This window comes from Lichenostomus cassidix, unplaced genomic scaffold (assembly GCF_008360975.1).
Source record: "Lichenostomus cassidix isolate B80296 unplaced genomic scaffold, HeHo_3.0 HiC_scaffold_466, whole genome shotgun sequence".
NCBI classification, from domain to species: domain Eukaryota; kingdom Metazoa; phylum Chordata; class Aves; order Passeriformes; family Meliphagidae; genus Lichenostomus; species Lichenostomus cassidix.
This window is the reverse complement of record NW_028148046.1, coordinates 79,621-98,976: the sequence shown is the minus strand read 5'-3', so window position 1 is coordinate 98,976 and position 19,356 is coordinate 79,621. Positions and strand designations below refer to the sequence as shown.

General features: G+C 41.4%; 1 protein-coding gene across 3 annotated transcripts; it reads right to left on the bottom strand.

The window, feature by feature from the left end:
* Positions 1 to 285: 285 nt before the first annotated feature.
* On the bottom strand, positions 286 to 17,538 carry FBXL3 (F-box and leucine rich repeat protein 3). 3 transcript variants are annotated; one of them, XM_085048496.1, is made up of 5 exons: positions 17,291 to 17,536; positions 12,934 to 13,297; positions 10,769 to 10,891; positions 7,510 to 7,681; positions 286 to 2,637 (listed from the first exon to the last, which is right to left on the bottom strand). In XM_085048496.1, exons 2-5 carry the CDS (start codon positions 13,294 to 13,296, stop codon positions 1,994 to 1,996), a joined length of 1,302 nt encoding a protein of 433 aa, XP_084904622.1. In that variant the 5' UTR covers position 13,297; positions 17,291 to 17,536; the 3' UTR covers positions 286 to 1,993. The 3 variants fall into 3 exon arrangements, with proteins under 3 accessions (XP_084904622.1, XP_084904623.1, XP_084904624.1); XM_085048497.1 differs by lacking the exon at positions 17,291 to 17,536 and adding an exon at positions 17,059 to 17,245; XM_085048498.1 differs by lacking the exon at positions 10,769 to 10,891 and having other exon boundaries at positions 17,291 to 17,538.
* Between the last annotated feature and the right edge of the window lie 1,818 nt (positions 17,539 to 19,356).

The window sequence follows — 19,356 nt, the reverse complement described above, 5'->3', positions numbered from 1 at the left end:
ATTTATTCCCACTACCAGCATGTTGGCGACTTACGTTGCCAGCATCAGGACAACCACAGTCAAGGTCCAGAGAAGTTCTGGAGCCATTACTAATGGTGTTAATTTCATATTAATTTAGTGAAAACTAAATTCCCCACACTACAAGTGTTACTCCACTTTTCTCATACAGGTGGTTCTGAGAGTCGGGTTATAAAAAACACAGAGCTTTTTTCTTTTACGGACTAAATATATTGACACCTTTTGTACAAATAAAAGCAAATTATAGTATTACATTAATTTAACAAATTCTAATACAAAAACCATGTATTTCATAAAATGCAATTTTTAAATCAAAGCTCTACAGAAACATACAACTCCCCTATAAAGATGTCCAGTCCGCCGAGCATTGTTTGCTCAAAATATAGTTACGAACTTAAATACACTCATAAGTGTATTACACTAAACATTTGGATAAACATGACTGAAATCAGAGATGAAGGAAATCTACTTACTACCAGAAGGGGCTGTACAGCTCAAGTGAGAAGCAGCCACCAGCTAAGCTGAACCCAGCCTGCCAGGGCAGCTCTGCCTTGCTGAGGGCTGACCACATCTCTCAAACATGCAGCTGTCTGGGCAACACTTCAGTGTTACCATCAGTAACCTCAAAGGGAAAATAACGTAACTGTTGGCAGTAAGAAATTAAGTCACAAGCCACATCCAGATCACAGGCAATGTCTTGCCTACACCACTTACAAACTAAAAACTTTCTTTAATAAAACTGATTTATCAAATGTTCAAAACAAATTTTTGCCTATTGCTCTACTTCACCAAGTCTACTCCTTTTGGGTTTTTAAATATGAAATGACAGAACTAGCTGAATTAAAGGTATACAAAATTATTATCTATCAAACATTCACTTTATACATAAACATTTCTGAAACAGATTTACAGTATACAGTTAGTTTATACAGCTTAAGCAACTGTTAAAATGTCATTTCTCTTAAAGCAGCCAAAAGGTCTAAGGTTTTGTGAAAAGGTTCTTGGTCAACATTCAAATTTTACCTTTCTCATCTCCCACTGCTCACACCCATTCATCAGAATAACATTGCAGGATTCATTTCACAAACCATACATTATTCCATCTCACCGTATGCTGCCAAACCAGTTAATGCGCAAGAAATGCTCATTAACTCCAATGTGGTTTTAAATACAATGTATCTACATTTTTCCCCAGAATGCTTTCGCTTCCTGAGCTAGACATAAAATACCTTAAAACAGGTTTAGACGCAGATCTGAGACCCCATAAGCAAACTAAATTAAAATGCATAGAGGGTGGAAAAAACCCCACACCGCTTTTGGTAGCTCACACTACTGGTTGTTTGCACTCTAAATACATTTTAGGTGGATCTAATAATCTGTTGAATAAGGTAGCAAACATAGTATTTTAGTTGTCTAACTGTTATTATTGTGTATTGCTCTTGCCTTTTATGATTATTTAACAGAATGTGTATATTTCATGGGCTACTAAACACTTCTTATAATCACCATCTTGTCATCAAGGTGACTGGATTTAGAAATGCTACAGTCCGCAATAAAAGCATGCAATTTTGGTGGGGTTTGGTTTGGCTTTTTAACATCAAATATGATAGTATTGGACACAATCTAAGTCAAAGAAGGACAGCTTATTAAAACTGGTATTTTGCAGGTATATTTAAATATTTAAAATATTTTTTTTATTTCCAAAAACATTCGAGGTCGCTTTTAATGACAAAGAATAAATCTATAACAGAAACCTAATTTTTGTTTGGATGAAATGAGGTTTTGGAGCTGTGAACTCTATTTTTGGTTCTGAAGTTCCAAAACAATTTTTGAAAGAAAATTTAATTTTCTAATCAAACCATTAATTAACTTGTAGTAAAATCTTTATTATTAAATAAGCTTATACAGGAAATTGCAATATGGTAAGCTTGGGTTTAAGGTGCTATTCCATTCGCCCTGGAGTCTTTTAAGGACTTTACCATGTGGGCATCATGTCCGGGAACCAGACTCTACCAAGATGCTTTGAAACTTCCCAGTGAATCTGCTCTAAGCTGTATTTCTGATCAGGAATCAAAACTTCCTCCATAATAGAGAGCTGAGAGAGGCGACCGCCACACATCTTCACAAACTCAACAAAGGCACTGCAAGAGACTTCACATTCTCCGAGGCCCACGGCCGACAGGTACTTGCACCGCTCGGCGATGCAGATCAGCTCCTCGTCCAGCGGCCGCAACCCGTTGGCACACACCACCAGTTCGACCAGCCGCGGACACGTCATCCCAACGCGGCCCAGCACGTCCTTGCTCACTGATCTCCCAAAGTAAAGGTGAGTGACGGGTATCTCGTAACGAAAGAACGGGTCAAACTCCTCCTCATACAAGAAAAAGTACATGACTAGATTGACTTTAGGAGAATGCCTGATGAAAGCGTCCCAGCTGCTCTTCTGAATCGTGTGGAACTGAGTCTGTCCGGGATTTTCACTGACGACATCGATGCGCAAGTGTTCTAACCTGACGTGTTTCTCAGAAGACAACGCAAGCAGCAGCTCATCACTCAGCAGGTGGTAGTTCAGCGCCAGCTCACGCAAGCCATGGCACTGGTCAGCCACACAAAGGATACCTGGGAGAAGAAAACGTTATGCAAGGGGTTACACAGGTAAAGGCACTCATAACTAACAAGAAACAGGAGTGAATTTGTTTGTGTGTCAGGAGGGTGCTATGCACACCTATTTCAACGTGTGCCAAGACCTTATATCAAAACAGAACCATACTGGACAACCTGAACATGAACCTTTTTCACAAGTATGCCCTTGAGACTTCTTAGTACCTACATGGAAGACAGACACACACAAGGTGACTAAATCTCTATTTTGCTGGGAATCACAAAGAAGTTAACAAATACATAAACAGAAGTGACGAAGACATAAACAGAATATTCTGACCGTTCTGCCCTGTTGTAAGACCACTACTCAAACTCATTTTTGTAAAAGGTCCTCACTCATGTTAAGCCAGCTCTGAAAGAGCTGCTGACTGCTCTGTGGCTGACCAAGCACCTGTGAATGAAATCTGTCATCTGAGAAAAGCAAACGTAAAGCAAAAGTAAAATGAATGTTAGATTTTAATTCGCTAGAGAAGCTGCTGCAGTCAGCATTTGTTTTTTCTAGCGAAGTATAAATGCTTAAATTTGGAATAGCTGCAGCAAAAAAAGAGGAAAAACACAAAAAAATTGGAGTAGCAATTTCTGGAACAGCAATTTTCAGACTCTAATGATTCAATACAATCCGCTGCTCACAGAAGACAAAAACATCAAAAACAGAATCCAGTTCAGTCCAAGGTTTCCACTCATACCATTTGTAGATACAAGCAATGGTATTATACTGGTAACAGTACTGAAAAAAAAAAAAAGCACTAAAAAAAGCATACAGTCCTCTGTTTCATGTGACCCAGAAAACTGTGTGAAATGTGGAATATGGCCTTTTCCATTAATAGAGGGGATGAGAACATAGCATTCAATATAGAACTGAAAAACCTGAGCTCAATATACTCTAGCTCTGAAGTAACATGAAGAAATACAGTAAACAGTAGCTGTTTTAAGGTGCAGCTGTTAAACTTCAGCCTATACTGAGCATAAAAACACATTCTTAAAAAAAATCACTGGAAAAACATTGCATGAATCAGAAGGGCTACTATGATCACTCTCTAAGGAGATTCAGACATGCTGCTTCAGAATACCTAGGTCTGTTGAGATATAAAGTATTTTAGGCAGTTTCGAGATCCATATACATTTTCTCATCTCGACAAAGCTTGCTGTCCTGGCTGCCATACTTCCACAAATAATCTTTAACTTTAGGGGTACATTATGGACCAGTGCAATGCAAAAAGGGAAGAGCTGGGGTTCAACTTACTGTGATTTGCTATGGGTCTAGGACTGGATATCCACCGTCTGTCAATGCAATTATATATCCTACATATAGAGCTGACAACAAATACAGTGTAGGTAGCTATGAGAGGGCCTGCCTGGAGCCCAAGTAGTTCACAGAACACCCTTAAGCACTGCCTAAACTTCAGTGTAAATGAGAGGTAAATGGCTCTGCTCTCTGATCTTACTGCACAGATTTGCACCAAAAAAATCCCCAACACGTGATGTTCCTGGTGCAGGCACACCTTACACCTGCTCTGCTTCCCAACTCCCACTCCACAAGAAGCAGCCCTCCTACTCCTGTGCCAGAGCAGGAATACCACTTTTACAGAAACACTTTCCACTCCCTCTGTTCCAGTTGGTATTTCAGAGGGTAAAGAGCAAACAGAAGAAACTTCAGATAAGCTCACAAAGATCAGAAATACATCACTGCCTTTGTTTCTCCAGCCCAAACTCAAACATGCCTCTTTATCTTTGCACAGTAATTAGAGCAATTCACTGTTTGATATCAATCTTTTTCCTTTACCCCTGGAGTAATGGAGTCTCTCTTGCACTACTTTCATTGCTCTTTTCTGCCCTTCACTTAACAAATTTCTTGAGAACTGACCTAGTAATGAAAATTCCCTCCTCCTCCAATTTGAAGACATTTTAACTGCATCTGTAAGTAATTAGTTTTGCAACTCACAGCCGTTTTGTTTCAATAAAGTTTTCCCACATTTTTAATAGCCTGCTAATTATAATATTCCCATTACAAAAAAACCCCATCCAGGTCACATTTTCCTTCAAGAGTCATTTTTGCAGCCTGCCTGCTCTTGAAGCTAACTATCCACATAGCAGCTTCTTTCTTTTGTTCTACTTGGTGGGTCATTCTTGCCTGGACACTAAGTGCCCACCAAAGCTCCCCTCCTCAGCTGGGCAGGGGAGAGAGAATAAAATTAGAAACTCAGGAGTGAAGATAAGGGTGACAGGGAGAGATCACTCACCAATCACCATTATGGGTAAAACAGACTCAACTTGGGGAAATCAGTTTATTATCAATTAAATCAGAGTAAGGTAATGAGAAATAAAACTGAATCTTAACACACCTTCCTCTACCTCCTTCCTTCTTCTCAGGCTTAAACTCCTCATGATTTGCTCTACCTCCTCCCCTCCCAGCAGCACAGGGGGACAAGGAATGGGGGGCTGCGGTTAGCTCTTCAGACATTGTTTCTGCCACTCCTTCCTCCTCAGGAAGGAAGTGGCCTCACTCACTCACTGCTCACACTCTTCCCCAGCTCCAGCATGGTGTCCCTCACATGGGAGCAAATCCCCCACAAACTTCTCCAATGGGATTCCTCAGACTGCATTTCATCACAAACTGCTCCAGCGTGAGTCTCTTCCACGGGGTGCAGTCCTTCAGGAACAGACTCCAGTGTCCCCCACAGGATCAATTCCAGCCATCAAACCTTCTCTAGTGTGGGCTCCTCTCTCAACAGGTGCTTCCAAGAGACTCTTTCAGCATGGGCTTCCCACAGGGTCACAGCCTCCTTCAGGCATCCACCTGTTCCAGCATGAAGTCCTCCACAGGCTGCAGGTGGATCTCTGCTTCATCATGGCCCTCCGTAGGCTGCAGGGGCACAGCTGCCTCACCATGGTCTGCACCACAGGGAATCTCAGCTGCAGGGGAATCTCAGCTCTGCCTGGAGCAACTCCTGCCCCTCTTTTTCACTGACCTTGGTGTCTGCAGAGCTGTTCCTCTCATGTATTCTCACTCTTATCTCCAGCTGCAATTGCTCTCCTGCAGTACCTTTTCCTCCTTCTTAAACAGGTTATTCCAGAGGCACTACCACTGTCACTGATGGGCTCAGCCTTGGCTCTGCTGGACATGGGGAAGCTTCTGGCAGTTTTCACAGAAGCCACTCCTGTACCCCCCTAACTGCGCCACAAAACACTGTCATGCAAACCCAGTGCATCCACTTTTTTCTCCATCTCAAGGCACACCCATACCTGAATTAAGCAATTAAACTCTCCTGCTGTCTGCTTAGCACTCCCTGGTTTTGTTACTAATGCATCTTATCCCAATCTATTCATCTCCACTCCATGAAGGACAATAGGAGTTGTGTTCCTTAAACAGGCATGACTATTTCTTACCCATTGTTCCTTCAACTTAAAACCATGCAAGATACACCAATCAGAACACACCCACGCCTCCTCCCAAATTATTAAGTGTATGATGTTCCAATAAAGCCTTCTAGCAAGGATTATCCACAAACCAGCAAAGTCTGCTAGAGCTGATCAAAGTCCAAGGAAATGATTCTCTCTGCCTAGCTACAAATTACTGCTAAGAGGAAAGCTTTTTCCTCTTGACAAACATGTTATGGCTCTTGTACTTTTCAGACACAAGAATTCTCAAAAAGCAATTTTAAGTTGGAAAAGCCATGCACTCAATCAAATTTAAACAACACCCATCTATGATTACAAAGCTTTGGAGGAGAAAACATTCCAGTTAATAAACCTCTGAACACTTTGTTGGACCAGTATGCTGCAAAACACCAGTCCTGCATTTTCAGGACTTCTTTATACAAAACCAGACACAAGGTTTTATCTGAGAACTTGCAAAAGGTATTAAATTTGTTTTGTTTGTTATCTCTACAATGACACACCCTCTGCTACATTACTGCTTTCCCCTTTCCCCTTTTAGGAATCCTGCTGGTGAATTTGACAGATAATACACCTAACATTTACAGCTGAAACGTATTTGCATGAAGAAAGTTACGGTGTTACGGTTTCTATAGTTTCTACTCATCCTCAGAAGAGGAATCTCATACTAAGTTGTCAGCATTTCATTAACAATTCCTCTTCCATTTTTTAGTGAAAAACTGTAAGTGTTAAGCTGATGGGCTGTGAATAAATCTCAACCTTGCTGTGCATTACGTAAGTCTACCACAAAAGTTAATTCTGTGAACTTCAGTATCTTGAGTGATTTCATTCTGATATGAGCTGGCTTCATTCCTGCTACAGACACACATTTAAGAACTTTAGTGAAGTATATCTGGTCACAGTAAATGTTCTCTACAGCTCAGTCTCATCTCCCCTTTTTGAGACTGTTTGCGGCTATTCTCCAGCAATAACTTTCATTCAGAATGACTAAACCAGCATCTTCATAATCCATGACATGGCAACATTCAGTCCACACATAAGAAAATGTGGAAAAGAACCTCATATTCCAAAAAAGCGTAATTGAATTGGAATACTTAGACATTGTACAAATAGTGCACTATCAAGTCAATATTTACTCTTAAGAGTTCCACACGAGGTTAACTATTTGCCCACGACAGACAGGCACTATTTTATTATTAGCACCATAGTCACTCTGAAAGGGAAGGACAGATGGACTGACCACCAGCTGAAAGTATTGGTATTACCAATTGCTGGTAATCACTCATCTTCCCTCCTACCCCACCCCCTATTTTTTCAGGTGTGTACTAGTTTCAGACAGAATTTCAAGCATGCATTAAAAAATCCAAACCAACTAACCAAGCAACAAACAAAAAAAATCCCAAACAAACTAACCCCGAAACCACAGTAGCTTACCAGCTGGAGAAACATGAGGACAACTGCTCATTTTCAACAGTTTGAGTGTGTCGCTGTTGTTAGCCACCAGGACCTTGAGAGATGGGTCATCTACTGGTGTGTCATCAATCTTAAGTGAAGAGAGGGATTTGGAGTTCACAAACACCACTGTCAGCGCAGAAATAAAGTGAGACTGGAAAAAAAAAAGGAAGTTTAAATGAAAGAGTAGTATCTGAAGTAAAAGTCTCATTGGTTTTACACTGTACACAGCAGTCCTAGTTTTTACTTCTTGACAGCATTTGTTGAAAAAGCATTCTTATGCTATTGCACAATTAAAAATAATACTAAAAGGGACATTTCTTTATAGAGGAAGTGTAATTGTTTTTTACTATCAGTTTATGAATTGGACAAATCAGAATGTGTAACATTAGATGTTAATCAAGAGCCTGACCCTGGACAATCCACTGCACAAATTTAAATCTACAGAAAGATTTAAATTTGTGCAGAGATTTAAATTTAAATTTCCCATGAGCAAAAGGAAAGCCTAGAAGCCCTAGTTTGGAGGATTTTTTTTTAATTGTCCTTTGAACAGATGAGGTAAGTCACATTCTAAAAGAAGTGTCTTCTGGAACAGGAATTCCCGCACGGCAAGTTGTGCTGCGTTGGTGAGATGCAAACAGTCAGGAGTGGTTGTATCCAAAGCCAAATGACTACCCTGCCTGCCTACCAACCACACAAGAGTATTTAGGGCTTGGACAGATTTCTTGGAAAGCTAACTGGAGTGGTCCAAACAGAGCCAAGGAGCAGGAGATCAATTCATTACTGATTAAGCAGCACAGATAAGGTAGGGCCAGTGCCCAGTATTTTTACACAACCACTGAAACTTACCAGTAAACGCAGAGCCCAGGCAGACTAAACTTGAGAAACACAAACTAAGGAGCAGATACAGCAGTGCTTGTAGAAACCACTGGTGGTATGAGGTGAATAATTAGTGCATCTTCATCATTTCTTACAAGACTGACCAAATACAAGACTTTTTAGAAGTCTTTTCTCCACGTGCTACATTAAGTATCATAAAAAAACTGACCTGCTACTTTGATTTCAATCCTGTTTCACTCTGAGCCACAGGCACATATCCTGAATACAGTAATACAGGTATATGAAAGAAGGCCTGGCAACAATACTTGTTCATTCTTAGGGGATATATTTGTGGATTTTGATAAAACTCACACAATTAGATTTAGAATAGGACTTACTGCTTTCACCTCAACACAAACTTTCAAAGTCAGTTCATGCAAATGGAAACAAGAAGTCCAACTCAGAATCTTTACGTACTTTGACTTTAGGGACCACTCCAACTATCCTGACAATATGTTGATTATGTATGTTATGTACAGAAGAAAAGATGCTTTAACATTATTTCCACTCTGTATTATGACAGAATCAGTACTGTGTTTTTATTCTCTGTATTTAGAAGAAGAAGGCAGTTAAAAAAAAACGCAATGAAAGTTAACCACACTTATAAAAACAGCTAACTTGAAATTTCTAGTTTGAAGAGCTAGTGGAGAACAGGCAATATCCCATGTGTAAAAGCTGGTCTTTTCAGTATTGCCACACATGTACTCTGTAGTGTGATTCTTTAAAAGATTCTACTCATGTAGAAGGTACTGAATGAAAAGATGGGCAACACAATGCTAAATATGAGTATCAAATAATTGCCACATGTCAGGTCACTTGAGAAAAGAAGTGTACTGATGAAGATAATGCCAAATAGTTCATATTACCTATATGGTCTGATAAATATAAAAAAACCCCAGCACCCCAAAAAAAATCCAACACCACAGCAAAGTATTAGCCGTTTTCCAAATTAATTCACTATTGTCTGCTTCTCATCTAAAGGACCTGTAACTAACAGCTTCCCACAAGAATTCAGCCATAGCCAAATTTAATTCTTTAGTTTCACTAGTGGTCCCTTATGCCAGTGACATTATTATTGAAGTGGTAAACATCAAAAGGCAAATTATGCTTAGAGCTAAGTTCGGCTTATTTTGAATCTATTTTTTTAAGGGCCAAATGTGAACCTACTGAGAACAAATAAAAGAAGCCTGTGCTTTGTAAGTCTTGAAGCCAAGTAAGAATGTAGCATGAACAATTACAAGTAATTACTCAGCAAGACAAATGGGACCCTAACACATCCCTCCAGCAAAAACTAAGAGAGCTAAAGCAGCATTCACATTAATAAAGAAAATAGTAAGAAAAAAAAATAATTTGTCCTTTCAGCTCTAACAGACTGAGCCTGTGGATTGTTTTCACTGCATTTAGGTTTTCTTATCATCACACCTCAAAGAACATCAAAAAAGGAAAAAACCAAAAAAAAAATCAGCATAACTAGCTAGATATCTGAAAAGCCTCTTTGAAAACTAAGGATTTAAAAAAACATATTCAAGAGAGATACATGATGACAGCGACCATTGCCAAGGATAATAACTGAATCTTTCTGCAGCTAACCTTACCTATAGCCTACTTCCTTTCCCAAGGCTGTCTCTAGTTTCTCCTTGTGCTTACTGCCATCACCAACAATGACATCACTGAGGTCTAGCTAATAGCCGATTTGTATCTGGCCCTTCACAACCACTCCCCTGCTCCTTAGCAATAGCACACCTCACTAGAAGGAATGCTTCTTTAGAAGCACATATAAGAGATTTGTTGTCTTCTAGATTAAATGCCTTCTAACAAGACCTGATTTTTGGTAGACATGCAAGGTAAAAATCTTGACTGAAAAATTTCAGAAATACAGTGCATTTCACAAAGGATGCTGATGCTTGACTGCATGACATGAAATCCTGAAAATCATGATCCTATTTCTTTCTGAAAAGAGCTCATCGATCGTGTAAGTCCTACGGCAAGTCCACATGGATAAAACTCTACCACTCATTGGATCATAACTGTCTCCTAAGCATCCCCCACAACACAATTACACAGATATGAACTGTCTAGCCTCTGAACTTGCACCATTCTACTCAACACTACATTGAGGTCAACAGACAGCAGGACTTGAAAGAACAAGGTCAGGCCTACATTCTCACATGATTCACAGACTGAATGGAAGTTTTGATATCCGTCACAGTGCGTATCAGTTCCTCCCTTTATTAGAGACCAGACCACTAATGAGCTTTTATCACAGATTCGTAGTCCTATGACAGAACTTCTCAAAAAGTTATAGAAGTATGGTATGAAACACTGCAATACTTTGCAAGAGAAAATATACTTATTAAAATACCTTTGGTAAATCCATGAAGCTTGGCCGGGCAGTTGAAATTAGCCCAAGTGTTTTCAGAGAGCAATTCACAAGCTGTGATAAAATATCACAAGCTGCTTCTGCAGATTCCTTGCTACTGTCCACCTTAAAACAAAACGAATTTAATGTTCAGAAAGCACTGCAAACATACTCTTTAATTTTTTTTCACTTTACCTTCTGAAATGGGATGTCAAAAAAAACCCCACCATGAAACATCAGTGTCATTCTTTTTTCCCCCCAAGAAAGGACACACCAAAAATCCAAGACAATTTGCTTGCTATATATCTACTAAACATAGCATGGTGAGGGGTCAGCTAAACAGTTTGTTCCAAGATATTCAGTCCACATCAAATAATAAGCAAGTGGAGGGTCCAGAGCCTATCACAATTCCTCTTTGTATTCTTCCTTACCAAAATGCAAGACTTCTATAAATCCTTTACTCTGTGCAAAAGCTGCTTCTTTTTACAGCGGTTCAGTTCACAAAAGTGAGCTGCTGGAGAGCTAAGTTCATTATCATATGAACCTGTATGACTGGCCCTTCACTGTTAATACCACAACAGATCTGCAATGGACACTCTACAGAAAAATAAACAACAAAAGACAAAAAACCAAATCAACACAAAAGCCAAAACCTTCATTAGTCAGCTTGCTACCCAACCAAATCACTTGTCGTGTCTCCAATGGACTTCCCCTGACACTTTCCAAATATTCCCTTATATACAGCAACCATGACAGCTTAGCAAACCTACAGAGCAGTATAAAGCTTGACCACAGGATCAAATTTAACTCTACCAAACTACCTTGGCAGCAATAGATTAAGTCCAATGAATGCTCATTTTCTGGTCAAATGCAAGCTGAAGAACCTTGGTTTTCAAGAATCCCATCTTTCCTTGCTCACAAAAAACAACCCTCATATTTTCAGCCTTTACAGAGGAATGGTGAGTGTTACACCCACTTCCTTGTGTATTCTGCAGCACTGAAGGACAACTGAAGTGACACATTCAAGAAATGATGGATCACCCTATGAGCAAAGGGCACCCAAGATTCTTCAAAATCACTTAGTGTAAAGCACCATAGACAGGAGATAAGACACTGGGAGGCCACTCCACTACAGCCCCAGGTTTTCTTTATTTGGACACTGACAAAAGCCCTGCAAACATTGTGATAACAATTTGTATCTGGTATTCCAAGCAAGCAGTAGCAATACATGTGATCAGGCAGAGATGACTCAGCTACCCACATGCTGACGATTCCAGCATTAGAACAGCCTAATCTCACAAAACAAGTACACTGAACATGCTGCAGAAGTCATTTCCTCTCCAAATCTCTCACATAGCTAATGCATATGCAGCTATGAAATTTACAGCCTTCCAAAACACACTGATATGTAAGCCAACATTAAAGGTTTTCATCTGCTGAAAATAATTCCACAGCGTTAACAGAACCAATTCTCCCCTAATGGTATTTCTCAGCCAGGCACAATCAGCACAGGCACCATACTATGCAAATCCCACGTACTTTTTCAGTCACCCGAAATGCAGTTGTGCTGAGTACACACAGCCCCACCCAATTTAATATTAAAACTGCTAGTTGCTGGCTAGTAGTACTGAAGTCACTCTCTATGCATTACATGTTTTCTAACCACGAATATTAGAGCTAAGTCCCTACAGATGTAAAATGGGGAAATTCTCAACTTATGCATCCTGATTGAACTTAATTCTGAGGCAGGAACCCACGCATGCAGTCATATCAGAACAGAATTATTTTTGTCCACTCAATGAAGCAGAATTTTAAGCAGCTAAACTGCTACCAAAAAAAAAAAAAAAAAATCAAAAAACAAACCAAACACAAATCCCACCAAAAAATCCCACCAAACAAAGGACCCACAAAAACAAACAAAATCCCCTAAACAAACCACACAACCAAACAGATTGTCATCTAACAGAAATAAGGCAATGAAAAGATATGGTCCTGAAAATACACCCAAACAAACCAATTAGGAGGTAATCTCCATGCCTACATGTCCATCAAGAGAACCCATTTCTTCAGTATACGAAGCCTGTAAACAACACCACTTACCACATAGACAGCTGCCCCATTTCTTTTAGAATAAAAGTTACTTTTAAAAAACCTATAAAATACAGTACCTTGAAGCTCACATACTGCAGGTGATTGGAATGCCTCTTTATTATTTGCTTGATCAGTTCAGGATGTGTAGTCCTCAGATTAGATGTAGCTGGTTGATTCAGTTCAAACTCAAAGCACCTCCACAGATCAGGCATATGAAACACTTGGTTCCAGCTCCTGCAGACCTGGGATGCATGAGCACGATCCAGAAGGGGCAAGTACTGAAACACCTGGAGGATAATGTCTTGGAGCAGGTTTGCCCAGTCAGGACTCTGCACAACTATGGTTTTCTTCTCTACAACCTTGTGTCTCTTGGATTCCTTCCCACTTGTGTCTTCAGATGAACTGCTGTTGGCCTCATTAGTTTTCCTTCCTCGTTTCATCCTACAGAAGCAATAAAAAAACCACAACTATTTATTTTGTAAACATAATAGAGCTGACAGCAACATTAATAGAAAATGGTGGAGGTGACAAAAGGTATTTTCTGCAAGAACACTTTGGCAGGGTTTTTTTCCTGCCATATATTAAGGAAAAAAATCCAATTAACAATTAAACCGCAGTGGCAGTCCAGAAATAACATTATCATCTAAACTGATATCTTTAATATTACTTTTTTAATCATTAACAGTGCCAGCCCATTTATAACAGTCACTCTCCTTTCAGGGTTTCATTTGTGTGTTTGAGAACACTTTGAACCTGTTTTACTGTGTTGTTTATTATCACTCTACTGTTCTACTAATGGAAGGATAATGCTCTAAACAATTTTTCGAACACCGACATCCATACTGCTGCCCCAGTCCTGTTTATAAGGAACAACACTTGAAACTGTGGAGATACAAATCAGGCAAGGAAGTAAGTAATTACTGTGTGCATGCTTGCAGGCACTCCATATTGCACATGTTGTATCAGACCAAGTATTTTTTTCTCAGAGAGGAAGAATATTTTCTTTTTTAATTTATTTAAAATATATTACTTTAATAGGAAATGGTTTTAAATCAGTATCCTTGAAAATATATTTCATCAAGTCCATTGGTGTGCTTTCATTTTTCCATATAACTAGTAAATCGGGATTACAGAAGATTTCCAGTAACAGCCTGGAAGTTTCAACTCACCAAAAAAAAAAAATTAAAAGAAGGGCCAGAAAACTTTCTTCAAAACTATATTAAATTCAGCAAGCCTGAGGCAAAAGGTTGTAGCATGTACTTTTTCCATAATGATATCACTTAAACAACTTCTACCTTATTTTACATTATTAGAGAGAAAAAACCCTGACCATTACCTACACCTGAAATAAATCTAGCACCAGGCTTGGATCCAAATGTGTTCTTTTGTACATTCCATCTTACAACTTAACTTGGAATCTGATAATTTATTTTTAAAAGCCTCAGTGTGATGCCCATCATGTCCTAAAGGGCTGTGATCCCTCATACTAAACTACAATACACTCAGTCCTAAAGCGCTGAGAGAATCCAGGCGTGGGGTGGGCCTGACATAAAGCACCCCCAGCCTCCCTGATTTCTAGAAGATAAACAAGGACTTCATACACAGTGAAATAATTTCATTCTGGTTTAACATTCAAGTACAATTACATGCCTAAGATTATCATATGCCCAGTCCTTCTGGGATTTATAAAGTCAAGTTCCCCGCTATGTACTGCAAGTACTTCTTAAAATAAAATGCAAGTGAAAAATTATATTGCTTATAATCCAAAGCATCACAGATTATTTTCTCAAAGGCAGCACCTCCCTACCTATCTTTAAAAGACTTTAATCCTAGCTACTCACATGACAGAAGCAAGCTATCACTTAAGGTCTAAAGCCACTCATAAGATGATGCAAACAAACCTGAACATACGGTCACGAAAGACTGGTGAACAAAATCTGTCTCCTGACTTTTTTCAACTCCAATTTTTACTCCCAGTAGCACTTGGACAAGCAGAGGATGAAAACACTACTGGGCAAAAGTCTCTACTTGCTTCCTGAGAACTATTTTCCGTGATTCAGTCCATGACTATGAGACTATGCAAAACACAATTCCTGTGCTGGAACAAGCTTTCTGCCAGCGACAGAGTTCTGTTGCTGAGCCACTTCACCAGTGAAGAAAATCAAGAAAACTGAACGGTGACTCAGAACCATCTGCAACTAACAAAAACATAAAGAAATTGCATTTTGCAACCATGAAAACAGAATTGAACTTAAAATTAATCAAGAATTAATTTGCAAATCCACTGCAAGCCTGTCATGTTTCTGTTTGAGATAACAACTCAGCATAGTACAAGAACAATATTTATAATAAGCTAGTCTGAAATGCAACATTAGCTTAAATTTTAGGCAAAACAGATATTCCAAACTTGGTTACAACAAGTATTCACCACAGACAAGCTATTCACTGTGCCAAATTCAGGCCTGCCTGTTTGATGTCCAAGTCTTTCCAAAGCCATCTGCAAAAAGCTACACAAGGGACTCTCAGACTTGGCTCCCCAGGTCTTCCTATACAGAGATCCTGTCTCATCTTTTGCTAACAAGGTAGTCAACCTGCATAAATGTTCCAGTTAGGTAGGCTACTTTTATCACTGCATTAAAGTACAGTTTGGGGTTTTTTTCACCTCTTTTTTATCTCCCTTTCCGAGAAGACCAGGAGGGAGCCATCACTGACAAAACTGTATTAATTTTTCATCTGGAAAAAAGCCTCTGGGACATGCTGGTAGGAGTGAATCAGGTCATCAACAACTCCCAGTCTGCGCCTCTGAGCTAGCTGGGATGAGCTCTAAGTAGTTAACATATGCTGGTTACAGACCAAAACCCACTCTTGGAAGCTGGGGGATACTGTTCCACATTTTTATAAACAGCCAATTAAAAAAAAGAAACAGACAACACAGCCATCACTAGAGGTATACTGATGATGATTTCTTCTTTCCAAGAAAAGATGATGCTATATGTTCTAAATGCCATGACTTAAAGCAAGGGATGGGGAAAAAAACCCATTTCCAGACAACTTTTTTGTGACTGACATCTTGGACGCTCTTGTAATTAAAAAGAGATTAAGCATAACCTTTCAAAAATATTTCCTTGGCAAACTTTTTCCAAACAGGAAAAAAATGCTTAAGCTCAAGACTAAAAAAATATGATTTTAAGAACTGCATGACTGTTTTGTCATCTAATTTCTAACCAATTTCTTAATCTAACTTTTGGTGTCTTATTTCAGAACTTAAAGTATCAGAATAGTTTTTTTTAAATGTAGCTTCTTTCAACATCTTCACCGCCTAACAATAAAACAAATACAAAATTTCAAGAATGTGTATTTGCCTGCAGAAGTTTGCAGAGCCATGTGAAAAGATATTAGGAGTTCAGTTCACTTTGCTTTATGTATCCAGTAATTTAAAGATCTGACCATTTGAAATCCAAGGCCAACTTTTCAACAAGGAAGACATAGATGCAAAACCCCATGCTAGAAAAGTACAGTATGAGTAAAACCTATCTTTCAAGGAATGATTGCTTATCACTTCTTAGCAATGCATGAACCATCAGTCTGGCTTTTAACCCTCTCTGGCTTACACGTTTTCCAAACTGCTGCTACAATCAACTTTGAAGATCTTGGCAGAAAAAAAAAAAAGACAAACCCCAAACCAACAAAAATACCCAACTCTACCGATGCAGGGAGATGGGTGAAAGCCGGGCTCCTCACTCCTTCAGATTTCCCAAGTAGATTTCTCCACCTGTTCTAACGACTTGTGTCTGAACTCCGCACCTGGGCGCAACCCACGCTATCTTGTTTGCAATAGTCATGTCCAACCTTAATCACACAGTTCGCTCACCCAGGAGGAGGAAGAGCAAAGCACGTGCTCAACATTGTTTTTATTGCCGAGTAAGGTGCAGCCAGAACACAACGGCAGTTTAAAAAAAAACAAAAAAAACACAACCCAAACCAAACAAAACAAAGCACTGTGCAGAGCTGTTTGCACCCTGCTGATAAGGCCGTCCCAGGAACCTGCTCGCCGTGCCTCACCCCCGCACCAAGGCTGTTCTAGGAACACCAGGAATGCGCTAAAGGGCTGAAAGAGCGGCAGACCCGGACACGAGCCCAATCCCTCACTGCCGCCAACAGCCTGTTCCGCTGGACGCAGCGAGGGTTTCACGATTTACTACCTCTATCGCGGGAAGGCTGCGACGCAGCGACACCCAAACACGAAGGACTAGGATTTACGGATCGCCCGCTACTCCCGGAGGTTCCCCTCAGGGTCGGCTCCTTCCGGCCCAGCCCCGGCCCGGGGCGCGGAGCTCCGCCAGCCCCGCAGGCCCGCGCTCCGCCGCCCCCGCCGCTCCCGGGGCCTGGGACCCCGAGGGCTGCGCCGCCGCCCGCCCCTTCCCGCCCCGTCACCTGGCGGCTCCCTGCTGCGCTTCGTGTTAACCGGGGCTCGGGCCGCGCTGGCGCCTCCGCTCCGGCCACATCGGCTCTCTCCGCCGAAGTCAACCCCAGCAACGCCGCCGCCGCCTCCTCCGCCCGGCCGTCCGTCCGGCCCGTCCCGCCCGCGTCGCCGCTTCCCTCCTTCCCTGCCTCGCTCTCTGTTTACTTCCAGCGGCGGAAGCGACGCGACAGCCAAAATGGCGGCGGGCGGGGAGGCGGTGGCTCAGCTCCGCCCCTCCCTCCCTCCCTCCCTCAGCGCTGCCTGCCCGCGGCGCCGCCGGGCGAGGCACGGCCTGGCTCCTCCTTCGCTTTCTCCGCCACGGAGCGGGGCTGGGCGGCTCCTGCCTCGGGTAGCAAGGGAGTGTGGAGTCTAGGGAGGTACCGGGGTAATGCCAGAATCGGTTAGGTTGGAAAAGAGCTCTGAGATCGTCGAGTCCAGCCTGTGACCGAACACGCCCATGGTGAACTACACCATGGCGCTCAGTGCCCCCTGAGTGCCGCGTCCAGTCCTTCCTTAAACGCCTCCAGGCACGGTGACTCCGCCAACTCCCTGGGCAGCCCATTCCAATGCCCAGTCACCCCTTCTGTGAAGAAATTCCTCCTAATGTCCAACCTGAACCTCCCCTGGCACGGCTTAGGGCTATGTTCTCTCGTCCTGTTGCTGGTTGCCCGGGAGAAGAGGCCGACCCGAGCTAGTACAACCTCCTTTCAGGGGTTGTAGAGAGTGACAAGGTTCGCCATGAGCCTCCTTTTCTGCATGCTAAACACCCCCAGCGCCATCAGCTGCTCCGCACAGGAATTGTGTTCCAAACACCTCCCCAGTCCCACTGCCCTTCTCTGGACACACTGCAGTGCCTCAATGTCCTTGTTGCACAGAGGGTCCCAGAACGGGACACAGCACTTGTGTGGCCTCCCCAGTGCCGAGCACAGCGGGACAATCCCTGCCCTGGTACTGCTGGCCACGCTATTCCTGAGACAACTAGGATGACATTGCCCTTCCTGGCCACCCGGGCGCACTGAACATTACCAGCTGGATCTTCAATGGAGCTGGATCTTCATCACCAGTACAGCCAGTTGTGTTCCATGATCTGAGAGCCCCGTGTGAGGCTGGCCTTAGGAACCGATGTAATGGGGAAAGCAAGCCACCAATGTGTCCTGGGGCCAGCAGGCACTCGGAATGATGTGCTTGGGATACTGCCCGGCAGAGGAGACAAAGTGATGTGTGACATTTCCCATGGGCTGCAAGTGCCTTGTTCCCATGTGTCCCTCGCATGTGAGGTACACTCCAATACACCTCATTTTTCAGCCTTGCATGTGTCCAAACTCTTTACAGTTGTTGAGATTCACAAAACTTAATTATTCATTCATTGCAAGCGATAGTAAATAAATTACTGCTTCAATTGTTGTGATCCCAATTCCTGCCACTAGGTTTCTTGGAAACAGCCCGATGTGATCCAGTGCTTGCCCCAGTCTTGAAATGGCGGTGAAACATTCTTCAGTGGTCACTCAAATGTCACCATCCCTGAGATCTTTGACAAGCACTTTATATAAATACATTTCCTTGCATACATGAAATCTCTTAATTTTTTTTTCATTTTAAATCTACTTCCTTGAGATTATTAGTGGGGAAAAAAAAGCTTTGCATAGAAACAGGATTGCTTTTCAGTGAGAAATGTTAATTTTTATTTTGAATTTCTGTGAGAAACTAATCTCTTTTTTTCTGATTCAAAATGTCTTGAGCTGTTTTCTAAAGCTCAGCCATAATAGTTGTCTATGTGTTTATGAATCTACATCCTTCAGCTTTCAGGAAGTGCAACAAAAATCTGGAAATAAGAGGTGAGTTATGACCTCACCTTGGGCAGATTAATGAGCATCTTAGACAAACTTGTAATAGCAAATATGTGACTATAATTTGCTCAGTTATATGGGACAGCTACATAAACCTTGGTATGTAACGAGATAATGAGATGTGTTTAGGAATGAAGCCAATACTGTCAAGAAAACTGTAATAACTGTTTTGCTGTCCCCATCTGGAAATG

Bases quoted from the DNA above. Each gene is read 5' to 3' on its own strand.
- FBXL3 (XM_085048496.1), bottom strand. From the start codon at position 13,296: ATGAAACGAGGAAGGAAAACTAATGAGGCCAACAGCAGTTCATCTGAA. The intron at 7,682-10,768 runs GTATTTTAATAA...TTTTTTTTCCAG, and splicing joins GCTTCATGGATTTACCAAAG to TCTCACTTTATTTCTGCGCT. The intron at 2,638-7,509 runs GTAAGCTACTGT...TTCTTCTCCCAG, and splicing joins TCCTCATGTTTCTCCAGCTG to GTATCCTTTGTGTGGCTGAC.